The sequence below is a fragment of the Varanus komodoensis genome, unplaced genomic scaffold (genome assembly GCF_004798865.1).
Source record: "Varanus komodoensis strain SLA01 unplaced genomic scaffold, ASM479886v1 scaffold42, whole genome shotgun sequence".
Taxonomy (NCBI): domain Eukaryota; kingdom Metazoa; phylum Chordata; class Lepidosauria; order Squamata; family Varanidae; genus Varanus; species Varanus komodoensis.
In genome coordinates, this window is record NW_025335972.1 from 8607680 (window position 1) to 8635479 (window position 27800).

A 27800-nucleotide genomic window follows, 5' to 3' on the forward strand; every position below is an offset into this window, starting at 1 on the left:
CTTCAGCACTGAGTCACCACTTAATTCATATGAAGCATGGCAAGGGCTACATTAGCGTATGCGTCAGAACAGTGGTCCTTCTGTAGACTGGCAGAATCTCTTTGGGGTCTCTGGCAAAAGTTCTTCTATATCAGAAGCCAGACAGTTCTCCAGAAGGTAGTAAGGCCAGCTGCTACTCACAGAAGCCTTTCTGAAATTGAATTCTTGCCCTGGTCTTCTTTTTGCACAGGCTTCATGCAAAAAGCAAGTGCATATTCTTGCCACCGATTTCTCTGCTGGACCTTCAGATGCTGGGTCTGCCTCTCCTGATACTCCGTAAGTGTCAGTATCCATCCAGCTTCAGGGGTGTGATGGAGAGTATAAAAGCAAAATGCTTCCAAGGTTCCCTATAGACCACCTCTTCCCCGCACTCTGGAACCTCCAGTGACCTTGGAACTATTCAGCAACACCAGCTGGTCTGCACGTTTGGGCCATTCTACCTGCCTGCTTTCTGGCCTGAGTTAGCCATTAGTTTGTCTGAACAAGGCAGCAGCTCACATTCCTCACCCAGCCACTCCATCCAGACCCCTCAGTAGCAATGCCAGAAATCTGCCTCCTTTGACCTAAAAGTGTGTGGGAAGATCATTCCTACCTAAATGATGCATCTTCTCAGAAATGGAACTCACAGTCTTCCTAGAAAAATAGCTGTTGTGGAAGTGGATGCCTTGTCCTGGCATTGCAGAGCCCAATTTCTGCTAAGAGGCATGAAAGGCCACCACTAGAAGCAGAAGAGTGTAGAGAGCCACATTCTGATCACGGTCCCCAGGAGGATGAGCAACCAGCAGCAGGATCTAGGATCCTCCAATGGCACTGGCCCCTCTGGGAAGCTAACTCTTCATTGGCCTCTTCATCCCCTTTCCCAAGCTACACGGCACATTCAAATCAGAGAATCCGAAGTATGGCATGACAACCCAGAAACCTGATCCAAAGAAGGGGCAAGGAAGAGGTTGGGAAATGGAGAGTGTTAGAGGTATAGATCCCCACCCCCACCCACTAGCCCCATCCCCACTGTAAGGACATCAGGAGTGCCCCCCTTGGTCAGACCTCGCTGGTGACTGACCGGGAGGGAATGAGAACATCTGGGGTGGTGGGGAAGAGACACAGCTGTGGATCAGGTGACCTTTGCGAACACAGCTCTGTGATTCTAGAACAGAGAGAGGGGAGGGGGGGAGAGGCAAAAGGGAGAGAATCAGGCCGGCCTTCCAAAACAAGCACAAACAGTTCAGGTCAATGTTACATTCATAGCTGCCTTGCCCCAGTGGCAACAGGAATCAACTTTGGGGCATCCAATTCTTTAACACAGCCTTCAGTTATGTTACAGTGCACAGCCAGAAGGGCTGACAGTAGTGGACCCATGGCAGTAGTACAACCACATAGGTAATCTTTCAGGCATACTCTAACAATTTTTAAACTTGCCCAATCTGTTTTCTGTGTGTGAACATTTTTAAAAATGGCCATGTTGTGAGTTCTCATAGATGGAAATCTTTTCTTTTAATGCACGGGTGTGTTTTTCTCCTCCCAGCTCTGAACCCACAGAAGTTGCCTAGTCTTCACTTATGGCCCTGTCATGTGAATCACAGCCCTCTGTCCTCAGCTTGTCACAAAAATGGGTAAAACAACAATTTGTACTCTGGTATGAACAATGTCAGGAAATAAAATGGCACAGCAGTACAGGAAATAAAGGTTCACTTTACATTTCTATGCATTTCCTTAAATGAGGAAAATGTGATTTATGCAAATTTGCCTGGTTGGCACAATGTATTCCAGTTCCTGAATTCTTCTAGTTGCAGAATTTGAGCTGTTTTGCACCAAGCACTGCATACATGCAAGGCACCCTGACTGCAGGCTTCCTTGGAAGGATTGTGCCTGCAGCAGCCTGTGGCAATAGGGCAAGAATTGCATTCGACCCCGACTGACCAGCACCTGTCTTCAGACTCTCCTTGACCTGGGTGGGAAGAGAGGCTGGAACCCAGGTGTCGCCTGCAGCGAACCATCCCCTGCCTCCTGCAGTGGCCTGTCATCTGCAGGAGAAAGGTAGGTGCAGCCAGGGCAGGAGGCAAGTGGGCGCATACAGGGAGCAAGGGGAGCCTGAAAGAAGGTGGGCTTGGGTTTACAGAAAAGCTGTCCATGTGGTCCCACCTCCATGAACATTAAGTCTGCTCCTGAGTATTGCCAGTCTTCCTGTTCTCCATGGGATTCCCAAGAGAAAGATTCCTCCCAAGGAAAAGCACTGCCTTTCTAACATTTATCTATTGTATATATCAGCTGCACTTCCACTGTTCGCTCATCAGAGCTCTCTGTGAAGTTCTCAGAATAGAGGTATGCCATGAAACACAAAAGCAAAAATAGCTAAGGTAAAGTCTGGAATCTTTTTATAGTGCCACAGAATAAAACCCAACAGCAGTATTGGTATGAAAAACAAACTGACGGCAAAACCAAAAGAGGCTTCCTAGGATCTGAAATAGTCAGGAAGAGGGAACCTTCAGGCATTGTTAGATTACACTGCTCATCATTCTTGATCATTGGCCCTGTTGGTTAAGGAGTGATGTGAGCTGGAGCTTCTGGTTTTGGGCAGATTCACATAAGCATGCTTCCATCATCACATTGTGATTAAAAACAACAACTACTACTACTTAACTCCCATAGATAAATCCGAATTGACTGAATGCTGTTAATGCTCCAACGGGTTGGCTGGTGCATCATCATGTCTAGATTGGAAACTACTTTTCTGAAAGTTTTTTGGACTTGCTATGTTGCAACCTGGACTGACATTGACCATTTGCACCAGGAACACACTGGGCCACTGGTTATACAATTTCCTATGACACTGAAGAGCCTGGGACAGCTTAAATGTAGGGTGTAATTAAACAGAAAACTACCCGTGCTAGACAATAGTCCACTATCATGGGGGCAAAGGGACATTATGACTTCCTCTCATTTTCAGTCCTCCTCATAAATATTATTGTATACACCCAATCAAGAGTGGTTTTCTATCTATTTTAAAAAGAGGAAAATACGTTCACTTTGAAATTTAGTGGGAAATTCTGTCCAATGAACTGATTCTGAGACACAGGTACCAACAGTCAGAACAAAAGCCCTAGGAACAAAGGCTGCAAAACCTGAGTGAGAAAGGCATATTACTCCATCAAGGCTGGTTGAACCTGGCTCAGTAGCAGAGCATGCTAGAAGGTACCTCTGGTTCCTAGATGCTTTCCTGTTTAAGGTACCAGAATCTCCTGCTGGGCTCTCTGCACTCATACTCTAGAACAGGGGTCTCAAACTCAACTTACCTGGGGGCTGCTGGAAGTAGAGTCTGGGTGAGGCTGGGCCGCAGCAAGTATTCCACCACCGCGGTGGTGGAGGGCCGCTCATCCCACAGCCAGTCCGGGCGCCGCTGGTGCTTTGAAGGCCGCAGGGCCCCTCCCCCATGCCCCGCCTGTCCCGGCAATTGGCCCGCAGGCCGCAAGTTTGAGACCCCTGCTCTGGAAGATGTCTATTTACTCTTCTCAGGTGCTGCGGTATGTGTTGGAAGCCCAGCTAGTTGCAGGACAGACCCAACTGTGCAAACAACTTACAAACATAGGAAGCTGCTGAGTCAGTCAGACCTATCTCACTCAGGATTATCTATGATGATGGCCATAGATAACGCTACCCAGTCTCAAGCAGGGGTCTCTCCCAGCTTTGCCTGGACAAGCCACAGAATGAATCTGGATCAAAGCATGTGCTGTACCACTCAGCTATAGCCTTTCCCGCGGCTGAATATATGGGGCAACAATATTTGCCTTGCATCTGATCTATCATGAAGGCTATGAACCTAGCTACACAGATGGGAAATTCTGTCTTCCTCCTGACCATTGAAATAATGATTCTTCATGGAGCATTTCTGCTTGGACTCAAGCATTCTAGCTGACAGGTGGGCAACAGGTAGATCTGGACCTACTGGTAGATCTCTGTGTGATTCCCAGTAAATCAGATAGAATTTCTGAGTTTCTTGTTTTCCGACTTGCAAAAGGACTCCCCACTGCCAACTTAAATTGCTGGAAAACTTAGTGAGCACTAATCAGTTCTAGCTTACGTCATGTGTTCCTGCACTTGGAATTGTTTAATTTGAACTACAGAAAGTCTGTATCAGATTTCAGTTGGGTTGAGTCAATAAACTAAGTTGATCCCCCCAACCTGCTGTCCACCTCTTGTATCCCTTCTTGCATCCAGATGGATGGGGAATCTGGCTTTTCCTGCCATTCCCACCCAGTACCCTGGTGTCACCTTCTCTCCCCTCCATCCAGTCATTCCCACAGCCTGCACTTTCTCTCTTCTCCAGACATGCTAACCTCTGCACTGGCCACAGCTCCAAAGCTACCACAGCGTTTATGGACTGCACTGGCCACCGGTGTCAATGTTCTTCTCCCTCCTGGCTACAGAAGGAAGGGCGGCATCATACAAGGGGTGAAGTCTGATCCAAAAGGCAGTCCCCCCCCCCCAGGAGCAGGCACTTACTCGTAGGGGTGGGCCACCGCTGTGCTGCCAGGCGCTGCCAAGTGGAGAGATCGCGCTAGCTGCCTTTCCAGACCTCTTGAGAGTAGTGTAGAAAACTCCTGTTCTTCTGGGGTGTCCCTCACCTGCTACATTCCCCCCACCCCAAGAGGAGCAGCACCAGGGCAGGATAGCAGGGGACAAACATGGATGGATAGGAGAAAATGACACAGAAATTGAAACAGTTAGCCACTTGCTCATCACACACTACTTGGAGGGGGAGGGAAGAGCATGGAAGAAATAAATTAGGGACTCTTTCAGGGAACAGGATGCGAAGAACTGTTATGTGGGGTGTGGCGAGAAGGTGGCTAGTGGCACTGAAACAGTGATGCAAAAATCCCAACTGATCTAGAATTCAGGGATGAGGATCAACAACCTGGGTTCTGGCAGGGATAATAAAATCCCCATGCGCAGAGGCTCACGCCTACAGCATGACAGTATGTTGCACCTGGGTGGCAGCACTTACTTTAGGTAACAAGACCAGTTGGATCCATGCTAAACCCTAAGAAGCTGTTAAGTATCCACATGGTCTCGATCATCAACCTCACCCAGCCATGTGAACTGAGTTCTGCTGAGGAGCAGTGGTGAGGGTGAGGACCTCTTTCCTGGCCAAGGGTTGCTCCTGGTTTACAGATATGGGAGCAGAGCAAAAAAAGGGTGGAGTAAGTGTGTCCTGCGACAAGCAAACTGCAAGGCCAAGTTGACCAGGGAATCAAGAGAGAGGTAGCTTCCTTCCTTCCTTGGGGCAGCCTAGGAACAACTGCTGTTGCTTCAGCTGGCTTCTCCAGCTGAGAAGGCAGCTGGAAACAAGCTAGGGGCTGGAGGGCTTGGGTGAGCAGCCTGCCTGACACATCCCACCATCATGGCTAGAGCTGGCAAAGTGACACACCAGACTGCCAGTTCTTTCTACTCCTCACCAGAAAGATCCACTCACCTACCTGGGTTTCCCTTATGTCAACTTACCCCGAGAAATCATTGTGGTATATCTTGGCCAAGAGCCTCTGTCCTTTCCACAAATCTTTCTACCCCGCACCCTCCCATTGGCACTGGCTCCATTTCATTCTCAGCATCAGGTTCAGGCACCTCGTTCTTTAAAAACATCTCTTCTCTTCAGAGTGTGAGCCGGTATTGAAATGCTTTTTGCATAGTGGATTGTTTTTGCACAGTGGCATAGAGCAAGGCACATTTGTGCAGAAAGTGTTCGAAAGATGAAAGCAAGGAGCCAAGCCTTAGCAGGAGGAGTACTCCTGGCAAGTAGAAAAGGGTAGAGGTGAGGGAAAGGGACAGAGCAGGAACTCCAAAGGCCCAAGCAGAAGAGTGGAAAGAATAAAATGAAGAAGTCGCAAAGTACTGAGAGACCAGAAACCAACACTGCAAAAGGGCCAATGCCATGGAATGGTAATAGGCACCACTGAAGTTCTCTTTCTTGTTCTGGTTTTTCTTTTAGCTGATTTGTTCTGATAATATTCTTTGTTGCTTTTAGCCCCTGTAGTCAAGGCACTACACACAGATTTCTCAGGAGATCTCCATCCAGCACTGAGCATTAGCTTCAGCAAGGTTTCTGCATCAGGTGCCTTCCCTCCATCCTTCCCACAGTTCTCTGAAGAATGTCCTTCAGCATCTGCTCCCTCATTCTGAGCAGTGGAGTGGGAACCTAATGCGCTCTTGTGGTTCGAGCCCTCCTCCTCCTCTTCCTCCTCCCGGGTCCCTTCCTGTCTGACGTGCCTCCTCCCCTTTCATACTTGCTCAGGCTCTCTGCTCTGCTAGTCTCAGCTCCCACTTCCCTTGAGATGATCTGACCATCTCAGCTGGCTTTGAAGCCTGCTGAACATTTAGGCAACAGCATCTTCATGCTGAACCCCAGTATCCCTCCATTTCCACAGATGAGGCTTACTTTGAACCACCTACCCCTGCTGCCTTGCAAACTCCTTGGAGTTCCCCACCACCACTGCCACCTCTCATTCTGCTCCAAAGTTAGTCTGGAACCTGTCGAGTTCAGTGTCTCCACACAGAGAAAATGAATCCACTATTTCTAATGCTACACCAGTGTCTTCTCTGGAAGAGGTGAGGCTTGCCAGGCTCCAGACCACACACCAAAATGACAGTGTGTGCAGGAGCAGACCCTCAGCCAGCTGCCAGCACTGCCCTGCCCGCTTCACAGAACAGTCTAGCCCAGCATTCCAGGCAGAGCTAGGCAGCCAAGTCCAGCCTCCATTTTAATTTCCCACAGGGCCCAACACAGCGTTCCTCCAGGGGGCTATGGGAAGTTGAAGTGAGGGCTGCCACTGCTACTGCCACCCCCTGGCACTGTCATGCAAAGCCACCAGGGACCATTAACAGAAGAGCAGCCAACCAGAGGGCATTTTGTACATGGCCCCATGTGTGTGTGTGTGCATGTGTGGACTGGTGAGACCAGATGGCATGCAGGGGTGCATCAGGGATGCCCTTACCTGAGGCACATTTAACTTTTCAAGAGAACTGTCAATGCAGGGCAAGCCCACAATTGGGGCACTGGGCACATTCTCAGGTGGGAGAGCTTTCTCAGCCACAAATGAGGTGCTCTGGAAATTGTTGACCACACAGGTCACCTGCCAGAGAGAGAGGAGAACTACTTGAGACCACCCTCTGCCTGCCTTTGGGTGACATATTATTCTGTGCTAGAGGAAACATGCAGCATCAGTTTTCAACTGTCCATGTCTTTATCATGTCCCAACCATTTCTTTGCCTCTGCCCTTCAATTTGCTCTGACTACAAGCCCTTGGGGCAGGACTCCCTTCTCTATTTAGGATCAAGTTGCACAGATGAACCTACAAACAGCCTCTACATTCTGGATAACTTTGCATGTCATGACAACCAACCCTAAGAATAAGCTTCCTGGGGTGGGTTGCTGTGAGACAACCACTGACAGACCACTGGGCTATCGCAGGCTGTCTCCCACTCCTTCCCCGCTGGTCTTCCAACCAGTATCCCAAGGCTAAAGCCACCTTGCCTCCACTCTCTGCTGTGACCATAGCCAAGGCTTGCAAATGATCTCATTCGTGCAAATAGGGCTTTTAAAAAATAAAACCAAATGCTGGGCAGCCACAGGCAGGTGGGGTACCTTGAAGGAGCTGGTCATAACTTCCAAAACAGGGTTTGTGAAAGGTGATTTCATAGCCACTTCTTGTGATCTCCAGCAAAAAGTAAAAAATAAAAAAATGATTGCGTGGAGTTGTGGGGAGCCCAAAAGTATTCATGGTGGCAGTGTGGAAGGGGAAGAGCTTCTGCCAGCCACCTTCAAGTGCTGCTTGGGCACTTTTGAGGAGGCTGGCAATGGGGGTCACCTCCTAGTTGCTTGGCAGGAGAGTTTGCTGCTCTTGTGAAGGGACTTCATAGCAGTTCGTATTGAATTATGATGGGTGGCATCATCCATATTCAGATGACACAAGCAAGAGTCGTGGGTTAAACTAACTGCAACTAGCCATGGGCTGTTAGGGTGGCTTATGAACGAAATGGAAAGGCTTAAGCAGAGAAACTTCTCCCTCACGCCTTCAGTCAAATAAGTTACCCCCCCCCCCCGCCGTGACCGCATTTCAGTAAATGCTGGTCAGCGCTTGGGAAACTGCAGTCTGCTCTGCCATGTTCCGTTGCCCCCAGTGCTTTCCTGTGCAGGAGCACCACCTGCTGGTATTTAAACAAACACGCTTTAGTGCTGGCACACTGACTCTCACGAATCTACCTTATTTCCCCGAAAAGAAGACCTAACCAGAAAATAAGCCCTAGCATGATTTTTAAGGGTGCTCGTAATAAAAGCCCTACCCTCAAAATAAGCCCCAGTTAAGATCGTCAGCCAGACGGACGGGGAAACACAATAGTACATCCATTGCAACACATGATGGACGTATTTAATTATAAAATAATAATGTGAATATATAATTAAATATAAATATTATTATTGACATTAATACTTAAAATTACTGATAATATAAATTATAATTAAGTATTTGTAAATAACCAAGTGGGCGCCTTTGGAGGAGAGGTAAATGCCTATGTAAACAGATGACCTCGAGAGTCATTGCCAAATGACCAGTCGGAGTACAGACACAATGCACAAATAATGTGCGCACTTGACAATGAACGGACGTGTTTCATAATTCAATACATCATGTGTTGTAATAGACGTACTTAATGCACTCCTGTCTTGTAAGTCTTCAATTAAGACTTGATTTAATGGTAGATTTAAAGGGAATAATATTTTGACCCCCAGATAAGATGTGTGCAAAAAGAAAGAGCTATTCCATCGAGTACAAGAAAGGAATCATGGAGGACTCTTGGGGAAAGAATCTTATGGCTTGCATAAGGAAAAAATAAGACATCACCTGAAAATAAGCCCTAATGCTTCCTTAGGAGCAAAAAGTAATATAAGACCCGGTCTTATTTTTGGGGAAACATGGTAGGCAATGTGTAGAGCTGCAGAATGGCTCCAGCAAGGGCTGCACAGGCTCTGCTGGCATGAGCAATGGCAGGCTTGTGTAGCAGAGACGTGGCTTGTTCCCTATGAGGAGCTTTAATAGCGCCCCACACAGCACTGCACCCATGGATGAACTTTTATCCTTTTCCTACAGCCTGATATCTTGCCCTGAAGAGCAGCTTTTGACATCTGAGGGGTCTGTGCTCTGCCCTGCATGCCCTGTGCATGAAGCACCCCTTCGTGCACCCCACAGAAGGCTACTTCAGGAAACAGGAGACTTACCAGAAACACAGCAATGGCCCCACCTGTGAGGAACCCAGCCAGCACATCAGACCAATGGTTGCGGTACTCAGCAACACGCACCACGCCCACCAGGAAAGCAGGGCAGAGGAGGGCCAGGCACAGGGAGGGTTTGGCCAAGCGGGAGCCCTTCAGCTGGAAAACCAGTGTCACGTACATCTGCAGGGAGCAGGGCAAGCAACAGAGGACATTGAGCAGGTGGGCACTGGGAAGAGCTGCAGGCCATCTTGAAGAAATGTGCAGCAAAGTAGCAGAAATTATACAAGGCACAGCTGGGATGCATGTAATGTGAAAGACAATGGTGCACATTTCTTACAACAATCCTTATCTCTCATGGGCCTCCCTTCTGCTATCACCCCCGCCCCTGCTCAATCCCCCAACCAGCAGCCATTTCTAACTTCCAGGGCCAGCCCCACAACTAAGTTGAGTAAGGTAGCTGCCTCAAGGGGAGATGTTAGAGGATACAATTGTATACAACCCACAGTCCATTCTGCACCCCATAAGTTTCAGGTAGTGGAAGCTGAGAGTGTGGTGGTGTGGGCAGAAGCTGGCTGGGTTGAAGTTCAACTGTACTTCAACACTGGCTAACAGGACAGTGTCCACTGCACCTGAAGCAGTCCTTCTACACCTTCCTGCCAACTCCCTGCCACCCACTACCTCACTCTGTCAAATGACAGGGCTGGCCCAATCCACCCCTGTCCTTCATGCCATTCCTTGCCTCTTCTTTGAATTTCCTTTTTGGACAGCAAAGGAATCAGGTTCACCTGGGATGTACATACGGAGTGAGCTGAGCACCATGGCTCTAAGAAAAGCCATTGTGAATCAGTCCAGCTGCTGAAAGGATCCCACAACAGCATCCTTCAATCCAAGTTCCCCAGCAACTGTTCTGCTGGTTCACTGCCCCAGTACTAGAGGTAGCATTTAGTCAGCTGGACTAATGCTATTGATAGACTCCTCCTCCATGAGTTTGTCCAGCCCCCTTTTCAATCCAGCCAAGTTGGTGGCTATTGCTACAATTTGCACAAGTATTTCTGCAGCTTAACCATATGCTATGTGAAGAAGTACTTTATTGTATCCATCCTGATACTCCAACCAATCAGGTAGGTGCGTTCTAGTCTTTGAGAGACTCTTTATTCTCCATAAGAGGCATAATTTCGTCCACTTCATATGTTCCCCTACTCTCCTCTTTTCTAAACTAAACAATTTCAGTTGTAACCTTGTCTCATAGGGAAGTTGTGTCAGCCTCTTCATCATTTTAGCAGTTTTTTCCTACACTTTTCCCAGCTCTATAATATCCTTTTTAGGTGCACTGGCCAGTATAAAGTAGTGTATGTGTGGTCAAGCCATAGATTTTTATAATGGCATTATGATTTTGGCAATTAAAAATGTATCCTAATTATGGAAACATGGAATTTGCCTTTTTCAAAGCAGCTGGGCAATGGAGTTGGTATTTCATCAAGTTGTTACCACAATCCCAAGATCTCTTTCTTGGTCAGTCATTGATACCTCAGATCCTATCAGTTTATACTTGAAGTTGAGATTTTTTTTTTTTTTTGCCTTAGTGTGTATTTCTTAGCACTTAAGAAAGAAAGAAAGAAAGAAAGAAAGAAAGAAAGAAAGAAAGAAAGAAAGAAACTGCATTTCCTCTTTTGATGCCCATTCTCCCAGCTTGTGGAGATCTTTCTGGATCTCCTCACAATCCCTTTTGGTTTAACCACTTTACACAGTTTGTATCATCAGCAAACTTAGTCACTTCATTGCTCATTCCCAATTTGAAATTATTTATGAACAAATTGAATACAGATCTCTGTGAGACCCCACATCACTCACTCAGGAGAATTTACCATTTATTTTTATGCTGTGTTTTCTGTTCTTTATTCCATGACTGCTAAGTTTGCTCAAGAGTTTCTGGCAAGGGACTTTGCCAAAGGCCTTTTGAAAATCTGAGTAACCATTGTCTTCCAAATTACCCTGTCGACATGTTTATTGAGATTCTAGGTTAGTGAAACAGGACTTACCTTTACAGAAGCCATGCTGATTCCTTCTCATCAAGTTTTGTCCTTCTACATGCTTACTAAGCTTATCTTTAATAATGCCTTCAAGAACAGCTATTAAGCTAAGCAGCCTGTAGTTTCCTAGATCCCTCCTGAATCCATTTTTAAAAACTGGTGCTACACTGGATTGTTTCTGCTCCTGGACTGTATAGAGGCATGGTATATATTTTTATAGATTTTTGTTAGAACAGCAGCAATTCTTCAAGAACTCTAGGATAGAGAACACCTGGGTCTGGTGTTTTATTGACATTTGTCAATAAGGCTAAGAATTTAATCTTTTGCCACCACTATCTATCTAAAGCAGACCCTCAGACTTCCTTCCTGAAAACATCAGCCTAGTCACAGCTGCCTGTCCTGTATCCTCTCTAGTGAAGACAGATGAGATGATTTCATTCCACTTCTTTCCAATCTCCTTATCCTCCCTCTCATGCTCCTTTCACTTCATTGTCATCCAATGGCCCAACTGCCTCTCTGTCTGGTTTCCCATTTCCGATTTAAAGAATTCCCCATTGTTGGCCTTGATCTTTGTGCAGGGTCCCTGTGGTCATGGGGTGGGCAGTTTCTGTTTGCTCAAGTCTGATTTCCATCTGCTCGTGGCAGCCAGCACCAGGACTGGGTCAGGAAACAATCTAGTGAGGACACTGGTCATACATCAGTAGGAGTTGCCTTAAAAAGGGGAAATGATTTACTGGCTTCTGACTGCATGCAGATGTTTTAGCTAATGCCACCACCCTAATGGTAGCATTGCTAAACAAGTGGTGTGTACCTTGTTTTTCACACTACAACTCTCACTGTCCCCATAGCAAGCCAGAGGCCATGGTGGCAGGGAAAGATGGGAATTGTAGATCATCTCTGGAAAGCAACAGATTAGGAAAGGGCAGCTGTGTTACTTATCACAGCAAAAACCACAAAGGGTCTTGTGGCATCTTAAAAACTAACACATTTTCTGTTAAAAGCTTTCATGGAAATATTTAAGTAGCACTTAAAACTTTTAAAGTCCCCTCAAGCAGGATGTGTGAAACAAACTGCTTCTCTGTTATATGTCTTTTGGATGAACAAATTCTGTTAACCTTTGTAAATCCACATGTTGAGACTAGAGAAGCTCTCTGAACTTCAGCTGTTGCTGCTTCCACTGTCTGGAGTGTTAGAGGGTTGGAAGGAAACTGAACAAGGTCCTGGCTGGGTGAGAAAGAGGAGAGACTAACCCAGGGGTGCAATCCCTTAGCCCAGGTGCCAGATCTGCCCTCTGGGTTTCTACATTTGTTCCCCTCACCCTGGGATACTCAGACAGACACATTCACTTCCCCAGGCCTTACTTTCTTTCTCCTCACTTTGTGGTTTCAGGGCTGGCATCAAAGTTATGCCTGGTCAGACACTTGCTAAGGGTCCACAGCACAGCAGGGGCCTCTGGACAAGAGCCTCTTGCACTTGTTCCTCCTCCTCCCCCCCCAGTGCACCTGCTCAGTCAGCTGCCTCTTGCCCTGGCCTGGTGAAAAGGAGAAACAGGAGGTGCTGCTTGCTGGCTTGTTTATTGGCTCGGTGCCTGTCATGCAGCGAGGGAGGCAAGGATGAAAATGAGAGCGAGAGGAGCTACTTGCTGATGCAGTGACAACCTGTGGCCCACTAATGATGGCTTGCCCAAAGGCCTTCAAAAACCTGCAGCTGGTGTTGGGTGGAGCCACATCTTTTGCCCAGTTCTCCTGGCATGTCCCTGCCATTCTAAGAGGCTGGAATTGCTACCATATGGCCGAATTACTAGCAATAAGAGATGCAAGCCAAAATATGGGGGATTCCCCATGTTTTGGCCCCACCCCTTTAAGCCTTCACATTCTGCCCACCACTGGAGCATAGCCCCCAAGAGCTGCTCCGAATGGAATTCAGTCTGAAATTTGGTCTGAAAGAGGCTCAGCACCCCTGGACTATGCTTTCTCCAAGGTATGCTGGTTTTTTAATTGGCTTGTTTTATGGACCCCTTAACAGCTTTTGAATACAAAACCACTAGGAAGTGATGGATTATGGTCTGCCTGAGATGCACATCCCAATTATTTAATCCTTTATTTCCAACTGACGGGTCAGGCTCTTTCCTCAGCAGTTAGACTCCAGAATTGTTTTCTTGACCTTTGCCACCAAAAGTAGGCTTTCTTCCCCATGCTTTTCTGCATGTCCACTAGAGGGCACTCCAGATCTCCAAGTAAGTGTACTGTGGCATGGGAAAAGAGAACCAGATCTGTTCCTCCTACACTCCTCTCTGTGTTCACACTTTGGGGGTATATCTTTGAAGAGCCTCTGTCCACACACTTTGCTCCAGGGTGATATGAAAAGGGGAGTGATGCTGAGCCCCATTTGCAGGGGAGCGGGTAGCTCAGTTAACTGTGCCTACTTAAGTTCCATCACATCTGCTCCCTCTTTCCCCAGCATCCATTTCCAGTCCCTCAGCCCAACAGCCATCCCATACCACAGTATAGGCCACAGCATAGGCGCTGAGAGCAGCATCCTTGGAGGGGAAGGCCTTGCGGGCAGCGGCAATGAGGGCAGGGTTCCCAGTGCAGGCTGCCCTATCTGTGACGTAGACGGTGCCGGGCGGTGGCTGGCAGCCCAGCACAGTGTAGTTGGGCCGACACACAGAGAGGAAGTGCGGCGTCTGGTTGCCGGTCACCACTTGGCCTGCATTTGCAAAGATGGTGGTAGTGAAGAGGCCAAAGGAATAGATGCCTGTGGAAGGAAACAGAAAGCAATGAAGCAGAGTTCCAAGTTTGCTCAGGGGTGGAAGCAGATGGGTTGCTGGCAATGCTAATGTGAGATGGAGAAGGCTGTAGTCCATGGCAAGGGCAGCAAAAGGGGAAGGTCATCCTTCACTTACCCAAAAAGCGAATGATGCGGCGTAGAAGGGGGTTGAAATAACAGCACTCGCCTGAGATTATTGTTTTCTCTGCACGTCTTTCTGGCTGGAGGAAGAAAGCGGCCAATTCTCCAACAAAAATCTGAAAAGGGGGTGTAGGCAGAGAAAGAGCAAGGGTAAGACTTGTCCTAGCTGAGGCCAGTTCATGTCATAATCGCTAAACTAAAGTAAAACCTATAGGGGAGGGAGGTGTGCAGCATGGCATACCATCACCTGGTAAAGACATATATTTCAACAGCGAAAAAACCTCAAGCAGGGCCCAACACCAGTCTCCCAAAAAACGTAAGAAGAAAACCAGGCCACAGCCAGAATGAACTTCAACCATGAACTGAGAATGAACTGAGCGCTACACTAGTGCTCAGAGAATGGGAAACAAACGACAAAAACTTGGGCTCATAGTACATGAGAGCATTTATGATCTTATAAGAATAACTGAAATTTGGTGGGATGACTCCTGGCAGGAGACCGCGCCCGCGCCCGAGAACCGCACCGCGCCCAAAGACCGCGCCGCGCACGCGCCCGAAGACCGCGCCGCGCACGCGCCCGAAGACCGCGCGAAGACCACGCCGCGCCGCCGACTCCGCCGCTACCTGACTGCCCTGCCACGCCCCTGCACACGTGGCAGGCGTGCCCGGACGGGGTGGGGCGTCGGGCGGCCCGCGGCTACAAAGCACCAGCAGCGGCCGGGGCCGGCGGCCAAAGGGCGTCGGCCAAAGGGCGGTTTGCCGCCGTTTGGGGGGGGCTGTTCGGGGGGGGGGGCTAGGCTGGCCAGGGGACTTGCTCTTTTGTTGTGGCAGTCCCTTCTGTTGAACGGCCAATTTTAAATGTTTTATAATTTTAAAGTGTTTTAACTTGTTTTTATGGAGTCGTCCCTGGCCATGTTGCCGCCTGAGTTTCCTGGGGAGCGCACTGGCGCTGCCATTGGTGTGGTGATGGGCAATGGACGTAATAGCGGTGGGGGCTTAACGTGTCTGCATAGAAGAAGGAGGGACAGATGGCTGACACCTGTCCCTACTTCTGGTTTTGCTCCCAGCCAGAAGGTGCCAGGGAGTCTTGTCAGTCGCCCCTCGGGCCTGACGGTGCTGTTGTTTAATGCCAGGTCGGCCAATAACAAATCTGCCCTCATCCATGACTTGATTGTGGATGAGGGGGCCGACCTGGCCTGTATAACGGAGACCTGGGCGGGAGAGGGGGGGGGATGTTGCCCTCTCTCAATTGTGCCCGCCCGGGTATATGGTCCAGCACTGTTCACGGCCGGAGGGGAGGGGAGGGGGGGTCGCTTTGGTTTACCGGGCCTCCATCACTCTCACGGGACTTCCTGTCCCTTCGAGACCAGGGCTGGAGTGTCTCTACTTGGTGTTGGGCGACCGAGACAGATTGGGGATTCTGTTGGTGTACCGTGCACCCTTCTGCCCAACAGTCTCCCTGCCTGAGCTGACGGAAACGGTCTCGGACCTGGTGTTGAGGACCCCCAGGATGCTGGTCCTGGGGGACTTCAATATCCATGCCGAGGCTAGTTTGACCGGGGCGGCTCAGGACTTCATGGCTTCCATGACGGCCATGGGGCTGTCTCAACATGTCACCGGCCCGACCCATGAACGTGGACACACTCTGGACCTGGTTTTCTCGACGGGGCAGGAAGAGGGTGGTCTGAGGGTGAGGAATTTATGCTTGACTCCCCTGTCATGGTCAGATCACTTCCTAGTGAGGTTTGTGCTCGAGAGCGACATCTCCCTCTGCAAGGGTGCAGACCCGATTGTGTGGGTCCGCCCCCGGAGCCGGATGGATCCAGAAGGATTCCTGAAGGCTCTGGGGGAGTTTCCGGCTGACAAGACGGGTGCTCCTGTCGAGGCTCTGGTTGAACTGTGGAATGGGGAGATGACCAGGGCTGTAGACACGATCGCTCCTAAGCGTCCTCTCCCATCGGGCAGAGCCCGCTCTTCCCCTTGGTACACTCCAGAATTGAGGGCAATGAAGCAGGTTGGGAGACGGCTAGAGCGTAGGTGGAGGAAATCACGTGATGAATCTGACCGAACACACTTAAGAGCCCACTATCGGGCCTATGCTGTGGCGGTGAGGGCGGCGAAAAAGAGACACTTCTCCGCTTCCATTGCCTCCTCACAATGCCGTCCGGCGGAGCTCTTTCGAGTGGTGCAAGGCCTGGTTCACCCAGGGCCAAAGGAAGAGCTGATTCCACCCTCAAAGGCCCGCTGTGACGACTTTGCCGAGCATTTTAGGGAGAAAATCGCTCAGATTCGTCACGAGCTGGATTCCACTATTGATTCAGAGGTTTTAAGGGAGACACCAACGCTACCGTCTGGTCCAGAATTATTGGATGAATTTCAGTTATTGCGGCCCGATGATGTGGACAAGGTGCTTGGACGAGTACGTCCTACCACTTGCCTTCTGGACCCTTGCCCGTCTTGGTTAATAAAGGATTCCAAGCACGGGATTGGAACCTGGATCTTGGAAGTGGTTAACGCTTCTCTGAGGGAGGGTCGGGTGCCTGCTCCTTTAAAGGAGGCGGTAGTCCGACCGGTCCTGAAGAAGGCGTCACTGGATCCAGGGATGGCCGCTAACTATAGACCAGTGGCCAACATCCCGTTTCTGGGCAAGGTGTTAGAGCGAGTGGTGGCGGGACAACTCCAAGCACTCTTGGATGAAACTGATTATCTGGACCCATTTCAGTCCGGCTTCAGACCCGGGTACGGTACTGAATCTGCCTTGGTCGCCCTGTACGATGACCTGTGCAGGGAGAAGGACAGGGGGAGTGCGTCCCTGTTGGTTCTCCTGGACCTCTCAGCGGCTTTCGATACCATCGACCATGGTATCCTTCTGGATAGGCTGGCGGGATTGGGGGTCGGAGGCACCGCTTTGCGGTGGTTCCGCTCCTATCTCAACGACCGATTCCAGAAGGTGGTGTTGGGGGACTATGGCTCTGCGCCATGGCAGCTTTGCCATGGGGTACCGCAGGGTTCCATTTTGTCCCCTTTACTGTTCAATATCTACATGAAACCGCTGGGAGAGGTCATCAGGAGGTGTGGGCTGCGGACCCATCAGTATGCTGATGATACCCAGTTCTACCTCTCGTTTTCCACCAATCCAGGTGAGGCAGTGGCTGTACTGAACCAGTGCCTGGCCGAGGTAATGGGCTGGATGAGGGCCAATAAACTGAAGCTCAATCCAGACAAGACGGAGGTCCTGTTGGTTGGCGGTTCGGGCTTCGGAGAAGGTGACCTGAACCTTGTCCTGAATGGGGTTGCACTCCCTCCTAGGGACAAGGTCCGCAGCTTGGGAGTGCTCCTCGACCCGGAGCTTTCACTTGAAGCTCAGGTGACAACAGCGGCGAGGAGCGCTTTCCTCCAGCTTCGGCTGATTCATCAGCTGCGCCCCTACCTGGAGTACGACTGCCTTGCAACAGTGACTCATGCGCTGGTGACTTCCCGTCTTGACTTCTGTAACGCGCTCTACGTGGGGCTACCCTTGAAGACGGTCCGGATACTTCAATTGGTTCAGAATAGAGCTGCCAGGCTGCTGACGGGGACTGGACGTTATGTTCACATGACACCAGTTCTCCGTCAGCTTCACTGGCTCCCCATTGAAGTCCGGGCCCAATTCAAGGTGTTGGTAATGACCTATAAAGCCCTAAACGGCTTGGGTCCTGGTTACCTGAAGGAGCGCTTACATCCATATTTGCCCAGTCGCCCCCTGAGATCGGCGGGAGAGGCCCTTCTCCGGGAGCCCTCCGTGAGAGAAATTAGGAGGGTGGCTACTCGGAGAAGGGCTTTCTCAGCGGTGGCGCCTAAGTTATGGAATGCGCTCCCCAGAGAGGTCCGCCTGGCGCCGTCGTTATTTGTTTTTCGGCGCCAGGCTAAGACCTTTTTATTTAAGCAACATTTTAAATGCTAAATACAATTGAATTTTATCTGGCCAGGGCGGCTTATTTTATAATGTGAGTTTTAATTAAGATTATTTTATATGGATTTTAACTTGTTTTATCTATGTTGTAAGCCGCCCCGAGGCTTCGGCGAATGGGGCGGCATAAAAATGTTTTAATAAATAAATAAATAAATGACTCACATGTCTGGAACTCTACAATTGAAGGATACAACCTGTTTGAGAAAAATGGAAAGGACCAAAGGGAGGTGGAATCACACTATACGTAAGAGACACATATATCTGCAAAGAAATACAAGAAGAGGAACTTAGTAGCATCTGGCTTAATTTAAAGGGAGCAAAAAATAAAAAAACATAGTTATTGGCCTCTAATACTGACCAGCCAGTCAAAAAGAAGAGAAGGATGCAATCTTCAAAAAAGATGCAACTTGCCCCAATTTCCAAGAAGAACAATGTGGTCATGGGGGACTTCCATTTCCCTGATATATGCTGGGAGACAAATTCTGCCAAGCATGGCCCCTCCAAGAGACTCCTGACATGCGTTGCCGACAACTCTCTCCAGCAGAAAGTAGAGGAAGGCACAACAGAATAAATTATCCTCGATTTAGTATGAACAGGGATGGATTGGTGGTGAAAATAACAGCCATGAGAATTCTGGGGGACAGTGACCATATGATACTTAAATTCTCAATTATAAAGGATACAAAGGGTAACTGGAGCCAGACAAGCATCCTGGACTTCAAGAAAGTCAACCTTAATGAACTCAGAAAGATGATAAGTGAAGTGTCATGCCAACATACTCTTTAAGGGGAAAGGAGTCCAAGAGGGATGGGAAATCTTGAAAAAGAAGATTCTCCAATTACAACTACAAACAATTCCATCAAGTAAAAAATGTAGAAGACAGCAGAGGAAGCCCACATGGCTCCACAAAAGGTTAAATGACAGCCTGAAAGAAAAAAAAGAACGTGTACAGGAAGTGGAAACAGGGTCAGGCCACAAAAGAAGAATATAAACGAATAGCAAGGAATTGCATCAGGAAGGCTAAAGCAGGAAATGAACTGAGAATAGCAAGGGATGCTAAGCACAGCAAGAAAGCCTTCTTCAGATACATTCAGAACAAAAGACATGAGAAAGAGAAGGGTGTCCAGCTACTTAAAGTAGTTGGCAGAGTGGATGACAGATGACAAAGAAAGGCAGAGGCGCTCAATTCCGACTTTGCCTCAGTCTTCTCCCACAAGGAAATCTGCAATCAAGAGGAAGTACAAGCTGAAAGGGAGAGATGGCAGCTCAAGATTGACAGAAATATGGTCAAGGAATATCTAGATGGAATAAACACATCCAGATCTTCAGGACCCAATTAACTCCATCCCAGAATCATAAAAGAGCTATCAGAGGAACTCTCAGAATCACTGGCTATTATCTTTGCTAAATCTTGGAAAATGGAAGAAGTGCCAGACAACTGGAGAAGGGCTAATGTTGTTCCTATCTTCAACAGGGAGAAAAAAGATGAACCTGGGAACTATAGACCAGTTAGTCTGACATTAATCTCTGGAAAAATTTTGGAGCAAATTATTTAAAAATCTGTCTGCAAGCATCTTGAACAAAATGCAGTGCTTAATAGAAGCCAGCATGGATTTATCAAAATATATTTAATCTCATTTTTTGACTCGGTAACCTCCCAAATGGACATAGGGAATACTGTGGACATAATCTACCTTGATTTTAGCAAAACTTTCAACATGGTGCCACACAACATTCTGATAAGCAAATTAGCAAAACCTGGACTATTAGGAGGATCCAAAATTGGCTGCTGAATCGGACACAAAGAGTGCTTATTAGTGGCACCTTCTAAAATTGGAAGGAGGTAACTAGTGGGGTGTCAGGGGTTCAGTTCTGGGCCCAGTGCTCTTCAACATGTTTAATATTGATTTGGGTGAGGAAGTACAAAGAAAGATAATCAGATTTCCAGATGATACAGAACTGGATGGAATAGCAAACATTCTAAAAGGCAAAATGAAGATCCAGGTAATCTTGATTAACTTGAACACTGGGCTGAAAACAACAGAATGAAATTCAATAAAGACAAGTGCCAAGTCCTCTACCTCTAGAGAAAAGAAACCAAATACATAAATACAAGATGGGGAATACATGGTTCAACAGAACTGAAAAAGAGAAAGATCTTGGCGTAATTGTGGACAATAGACTAAATATGAGCCAACAATGTGATGCAGCTGCCAAAAGGGCAAATGCTATTTTGGGATGCATTAACAGAATATTACTTCCAAATTACAAGTAGTAGTTCCCTCATACTCCTCACTAGTCAAACCCTGGAATACTGTGTCCAGTTCTGGGCAGCAAGATTTGAGAAAGATGCAGAAAAATTAGAAAGGGTCTAGAGGAGGGCAACAAAAGTGATCCAGGATTTGGAAACACTGCCCTATGAGGAGAGACTGAGGGAACTGGGCATGTTCAGCCATGAGAAGGGAAGACTAAGGGGGGGACTTGGTATCCCTTGGTACCTCAAAGGCTATCACAAAGGAAGGTCAAGATCTCTTCTTGCTGATACCAGAGTGCAGGACACCAAAGAATCATTTCAAACTTATACAACCCAGATTCAAACTGGATATCAGGAAAAGCTTCCTCAGTTTCAGAGCAATATGGCAGTGGAACCAGCTGCCTAGTGAGCTGGTGGGCTCTCCCACACTAAAGATATTCAAGGCAAACTTGACAGTCATCTGAGAGGGATGGTGTAAATTGGTGCCCTGCAACAGCAGGGATTGGACTCGATGGCCTTCATGACCCTTTCCAACTCTACTATTCTATGATTTTATGCTCAGGCACTGCAGTGTTGATTTCTAGAAGTGGGTTTTAACATGGAGGCATACCAGTCTTGTGAATCTAATGAATGTATCTAGCAGGGTTGGAAGATGGGACTCCTTCTTTCCCTTTGGCATTTCTGAAATTGCAATGGCAAAAACATACTATGGTATCAAAATGGCAGCTTTCTACTTGCCTGTTCTTCTGCTTGGTAAATCCAGACCAGCAGAGAGCAGAGGCAGGTGGGCCCCACTGAAGTGCCTGTCTGGCCCAAGTGAAAGAGCCCACTTGCTTTTCTTTCCCTCCTCCCAATGCAGTGGCAGGTTGCTCTTACTAGTGCTCAGAAATGATCCAAAGAAGAGGGCTTTTGAAATTTGGATGAGGACTGGGGGCTGCCCAGTCCTGTTTGTTTCAGTGTCACTGCATAGTGTTATTCTTTAGGAATGTAATGCTGGCAAGAAGGACATTGAGCAGAAAAGGCAGAGACTTCCTGAGAAAGGTTCCCTCAAAGACCACAATGTGAGTTCAGGGGAGACTTGCCCCACTTGCCGCAAACACTTGCCTGCTGTAACCACTTTTGAAGCTGGCTAGTGAGCTGCTGTTAGCAAGACCCTCCAAAAGGCTGAGCTAGACACCCCCCATCATCCTGTCTGCTGCAATCAGTCAGGAAGGAGGCACGGAGAAAGCTGAGCCAGAATGCTTCAGGACACAAACTGACACAACCGCTCTTGCAGTTCACCACTTCTTCACAGTCTTCACAAAACAGATGGAGTCAAAAACAAAAAAACAGATGGGCGTTCACAAGCCCCAACTGTGCCCAGTCATCCAATGACAGACTCAGGCTGGGCCTGAGGAGCTGACTGGGGAAGTCCCTCCCCTTAACAGAGACTAGGAGGGGAGGGGCAAGGGAACTGGCAGTCGGGCTTGTTAGGTGGGGAGAAGGAGGGCGCCTGAGAGAAAGGGAAGGAACCTTAGCCTTCCTTAACCTGGCCCTCTCCACGTATGCTGGACTGTCACTCCCAAGACACCTGGGGGCATCAGGTTGGGGAGGTATGAGCTTGATGATTTGAACTAAAGCTGTTGCTTTCACAATATGACAGGGTTCAGACAGCAGGTTAACCCACAGTCAAGGGCTAAGTATGAATTGAGTCATCACTGAACTGGGTTGTTGTTGAGTTACCCAGCACAGGTAACAAACTATGGTGAACAACCTCCACAACACAACCCAAAAACAAACCATGGGTTCTTTCCATGGGTTGTCCACTGTTAACAAGCCATGGTTTGTTAGTGCGGCTGGGTTCAGAAAACATGATAATTTGCATTTCAAGAACAACCCATGGTTCAAAACAACCCAGCTCTAACCATGCTCAACATGTGAGTGTGGGTTATCATGTTGTTTGAACCCATTCATAGGATACCTAGAAATGGTGGCAAGAATGTTTCTTTTAAGCTTGCTTGCATGTTCTATGTGTTACCTAGTCTGCCTGACAGAGAGTTCTTTGTAACTGTGGCATATTCTTACATCAGTAGAAACAAGACCATGAAGAGCTATCATGTGATCTAACATTTTTCTTTTTGCAATGCTTGGTACCCAGATGAAAAGAAGACTGCATTTTGGTACTGCAGCTAATGGAGCAGATAGTCAGAGGGAGCCGGTCCTCTGTGGACGGCCAAATGAGCCTGCCCAGCCCCAATGGAGCAGAAAGAGTAATGCCATGAAGAGGACCTGACCACCTGCAGCAGCAGTCAGGCCATGTATGATATGACTTGAGGGGTGTCAAAAAGTAGCAGCTGCATCCCTTTTCTTTCTTTGCTGGGGTCAAGGAAATAGGGGGAAAGTGGGAGTGGGGAGGTGGGAGGGAGGGAGGGAGGGAGAGAGACAGAGTGATAATGTGTACAAGCATGGTGACAAACAGGGATGGAGGTGAGAGAGGAAGAAGGAAAAATTATTCCAAGGAGGGGAAAAAAGATCATAAAAGAATTAAGAACTGAAGGCAACTCAACAGAAGTAGTAAGGACTGAAAAAGGATGGCTGATACAGGTCCTTTAGAGTACTAGTATAGGCCTCTGATCATGACTGCAAGGTTCTTGGGGGACATTTCCCACTCTCCTGGACAGGAGAATGTAGATTAATTTCTATGGATACAGCATCTATTGTGGGACTACAACCAGGAGGAAAAACAAGCAGCTGGTCAATTGGAACCCTAACCCTTATAACAGGAGCAGAAGGTCAGTAGAATAAGTTACTGCAAGAAAATATCAGCTTGGTTTCTGTTTCCCCACCACTACCACCATCATTACCCAGAAACCTGCTATCTGGAGCACTTTCCTTCTTTCAAGGCACTGCCAGCAAGATGCCAACAAGAAATGACAGCTGGTGCAAAGTGGAAGGCAGTTGGATTTTGATGGCGATGGAGTCAAGCATGAAGCTTGTACAGTGGACAGTGGAGACAGTCTCTGGAGAACATGACACAAACTTAGCTCAGACCTACTGTGCTTGCACCTCTGTACAGGTCTTTTCTGCATATTAATCTATGACACATGGTATACTGGTTAGAATGTTAGACTAGACTTGGAGAAACCCAAGTTCAAATATCTTCTCAGCCACTGGCTCACTGGGTGACTGTAAACCAATCTCTGTGCCTCAGCTTAGCTTACCTCCCGCACAGGGTTATTGTGAGGATAAGAGTGGGGAGGGATGATGGGACAAGCAGATAGTAAATAACCAAAATTGTCCTGGAGCACTGTATGTTCTCAGAATACCAGTGCAAGTGCATGGCTCAGTAATATAGGTGAATAAGCAGTATTTGTACATTAAAAGAATAGATATTTGCATGACAGTTGGGCAAGATTCAGACAAATATTTCTGAATGCCTCTGGAACCTTAATGTTAAAGACGGCTGCATCCCCTTTCCCAGGTGTGTGACAAATGTCTTGGCAAGTGAAGGCTAAAAGCTTCTCTTCTCCCATGGCCCTTGGCAACCATGCTCTCCAGCAAGCACACCCCAGGAAAAGCATGTGAGGCCTAAATGAATGCTCCCAACAGAGGCAGCGGGCCAAGACCAGCAGGAAGTCATGGCAGAAGCGCTCTGAAACCCTGCTCTGGAAAGGCAGAGGATTTCCCCCCCAATACCGCACAAGACCTGCAGGGCTCTTACCGTTACAGTGGGCACAGCTGTGACAAGTGAGTAGACCAGGACTGGCGGTGCTCGACTGGTGTCCTCGGGGCCAGGGTAGGGCTTGGTGTAGGTGCTGTCGTAGCAGAAGAAGCCTTGGAGATGCACAGGAAAAGTGTCGGTGTATTCAAAGTGGTAGGCCAGCACCACAGTGCCTGCCATTATCACCAGCTGGAAGTAGAGCATGGCACATCAGGCAAGGCGCAGCCCAGTCGGCCAGGTGGGAGGCTGAGGGAAGGAAGGAAAAGCCCGGTCCCTGAAACCCGTGCAGCCTGGCTGCCCTCCCTCCCTCCCTCCCTCCCTGCTGCCTGCTACTCCGTGCAGGCTTCCTCGTGTGCTTCGTTTTACGCTTGGGTGCCTGCTGTAGCCGTGCATCTTGTCAGCACTGCCTGGAGATGCACTGAGCCTGCCTGGTTCAGAGTCAAGCAGTCAGCTGCTTCCCCCCACTCCTCCCCCTACATCTCCTCCCCCTGCTTCCTAGCACCCAGGAACTCTTAGGCACCCCGAATCCTTGGGTGCAGATGAGCCAAGGGGGAGAGAGGGCTAATCTTTGCAGCTGTGTATGGCTGATGCAGACCAAAACTTGGATAAAGGTGGTGTCATGTACATGTTCACTCTCCCCTTTCAAGTCTTGCCACAGCCTTACAACTCTTCAAGCAACCCCAGAGCCCCCTGTTTTCAGTCTGTTTCTGGTCTGTGTCAGTTCTGCGCATGTTTGTTCTTAAGTCCATTTGCTCCTGTTTCCACATTACTCTGTGTTTTTTTAATGGCACAAATTGTATTTAAATTATGTATATAGGAACACATTTTCTCCTTACATATGCATTTCTAAAGTTATTATAACCAAATGTGTATTTTACATACATTTTGAGACCTGCATTGCAAAAGTCAGGGAAGAACAATCACAAGCATAACTAAGTTCTGATCTGCACCTTAGTGCATGGAGATGTGAATCTGGTAGGATTGCTTGAACTGCAATTAAGACTGAATCATCAAACATCCTTTCGAGGTGGTACTTGCCAACAGGCTCCATTCAATTAAAGACAAGCAGGACTTCATGGCTGGCATCTCCCCAGTGTTGGCCACAGGTTGAGTGTGGACATCAGAAGAAGAGCAGCTGCAGAGGTTCTCCTTTACAGTTGCCCAAGCTCAACTGAAGAGGAGCCTGAGATGGTGCAGCAGACAAACACAGGATGGGTGCTTTAAGAAAAGCTAAAGCAGTTCCCAGTACAGCAGTCAGCATGCAAAATAGTAGCTTTACAGGGACTTCTTGAATAATGCCCGAGGTGTTGTTTGGACAACATCTCAGTGCACAATACAGAAACCCACTGTGGGCTGCTAATGACAATGGTTTGACATGTTTTGTGGGCCAGACCAATTTCCCCAGGGTGGTTTGCATGTGGACTCATTGTTTTAGGGATTGTTGTATCCACAGAGGGCTGCTGTGCCATCCAACCCCAGGTGACCAGTCTCTTCATGAATGCAAGGAATGAGCTGCTGAGCTACTTGGCAAGGGTAGCAAAAAATCCTCAACACTTTTGCTGCCCGGCATCCAGGCAACTGTGGCCAAGTGGCCCTGGCTTACCACTTTTCCCACTATGATCACAGCTTTTCCACCTTTCAGGTGTGTTTTTCTTCACAGTTGCAGGAGAGTGAGAGCAGGGAACACTAGGTGGGCAATGCACAGGGCAGGGCCTGCTGGCAAAGTCCAGAGGTCCCCTCTCTGGGCCTTGCATCACAGAGGCAGCAGGTGACTTTGTTTTTTCCTTTTGCTTACAACTGGCAGCTGTCAAAAGTTGATCTGCCAAAGGTACAGTGAGCTTAGTGCATATGGTGTTGATGGCGTGTGATGCAGCAAAGCAAGGTCCTTGAGGTTTTGGGGGACTCATGTGTCCCAACAGTGTCCTCCCTCTTGCACTTGTTCCTGAGATTCTTTGGAAGAACTTAGAAGAAGAGGAGAGGTGTGCTGTGTCAGGCCGAGGACCCATCTAGCCCAGCATTCTGATCACACAGAGGCAGAGCAGCTGCCCACAGGATCCCACAACCATGATATGAGTGCAGCAGCTCCCTCCTGCCCAAGTTCCCCTGCAAGTAGTGCTCATAAGCATTATTCCACTGATACTGGGGGAAGTGTAGAGCCGACAGGGCTAGAACTCTTTGATAGCTTATTCTTCCATAAATGTGCCCAGTCCCCATTTAAAGCCATCACTATTTTCTGTGGCAGTGAATGCCATAGCTTATGCACTGTGCGAGGAAGTACTTTTTTAATCTCTCCTGAATCTCCCAACAATCAACTGCACCAGATCACTCCAGGTTCTAGCATTATGGGAGGAGACAAATGTTACCAATCGACTTTCTCTGCACTAGGCATAATTCTGTATGCTTCTATCATGACTCCCTGCTCTTGCTTTTTTCCCCACTAGGCTAAACAATTTCAACTGCTGGTCTCCTTTACTCATAGGGGAGTTGTGCCAACCCCTTGATCATTTTAGTTGACATTTTCAGCTCTGCAATATCCTTTTTCAGATGTGATGACCAGAACCCAGAAACTCCACCACAAATTTGTATAAGGGCAGCATGATCTTGGCAATGTTATTTTCTATTCCTTTCCTAGCTAGACCTAACACAAACTTTGCCTTTTCCACAGCAGCTATACATTAGACAGATATTTTATTGAGCTGTCCACCACAACCCCAAGATCTCTTTCTGGGTCAATCATTGAAAGTTCAGGACCCATCAACCTGAAGCTGGGATTCTTTGCCCCAGCATGCAGCACTTTACACATTCTTACATTGAACTGCATTTCCCATTTTGATGCCCATTCTCCCAGCTGAAAATATCCTTTTGGAGTTCCTTACAATCCCTTCATTTTTAACCACCTTACATAGTATGGTGTCATCAGCACACTAGGCCACTTCACTGCTCATTCCTAATTCCAGATTATGAACAAATTGAAACAAATTCATCCTAATACAGATCTCTGTGGGACCCAATGTTTACATCTCTCCACTGGAGAAATAACCATTTATTCCCACACCCTGGCTTTTGCTCCTTAACCAGTTACTGATTTATAGAAGGACCTCTACTCTTATTCCATAACTATTGAATTTATCCAGGAATCTTTAGTGAGGGACTTTATCAAAGGTCTTTTGAAAACCACATTAAACAGTGCCTATCAAATCCCCCTGTTGACATGTTTATCAATACTCTTGAGGAATTCTCAAAGGTTCGTGAGACAGGTCTTATATTTGCATCAGCCATGTGGATCCTTTCTTACCACCTCAGGAACATACAGAAGGGCAAGCCACTCTATTTTGCTGGAGTAGTAACCTTGGATAGCTGTAACTACTCCATTTTTCAAGTGGCATCTCCAAGGGCTAAAAAGATTGCCAGGAAAGTATACTGGCATATACCTTGTATACCTTTCTCCTTCCACCACCAATTTTTAAAGTTCTGTTTTGGACTGCAGCTCACCAGCTCTGGCCATTCCTTTCTCAGCAGAGGGTGAAACAAGCAGGAATCTCTCTGATCATATTAGTTGAGCCAACTGGATTCATGGGTGCTCTTACCTCCACAAACACAAAGCAGGGGATAATGGAGATGCTTCTCTTAGGTTCCTGTTTCCTACCAGCCAT

At 47.9% G+C, this 27800-nt stretch overlaps 1 protein-coding gene across 1 annotated transcript; it reads right to left on the reverse strand.

The window, feature by feature from the left end:
- Nucleotides 1–1077: 1077 nt before the first annotated feature.
- On the reverse strand, nt 1078–27800 carry PLPPR2 (phospholipid phosphatase related 2). The gene is made up of 8 exons (XM_044443687.1): nt 27735–27800; nt 24148–24336; nt 14237–14357; nt 13832–14088; nt 9305–9481; nt 7023–7160; nt 4537–4661; nt 1078–1183 (listed from the first exon to the last, which is right to left on the reverse strand). The coding sequence occupies exons 1-8, from the start codon at nt 27798–27800 to the stop codon at nt 1078–1080; spliced, it is 1179 nt and encodes a 392-aa protein (XP_044299622.1).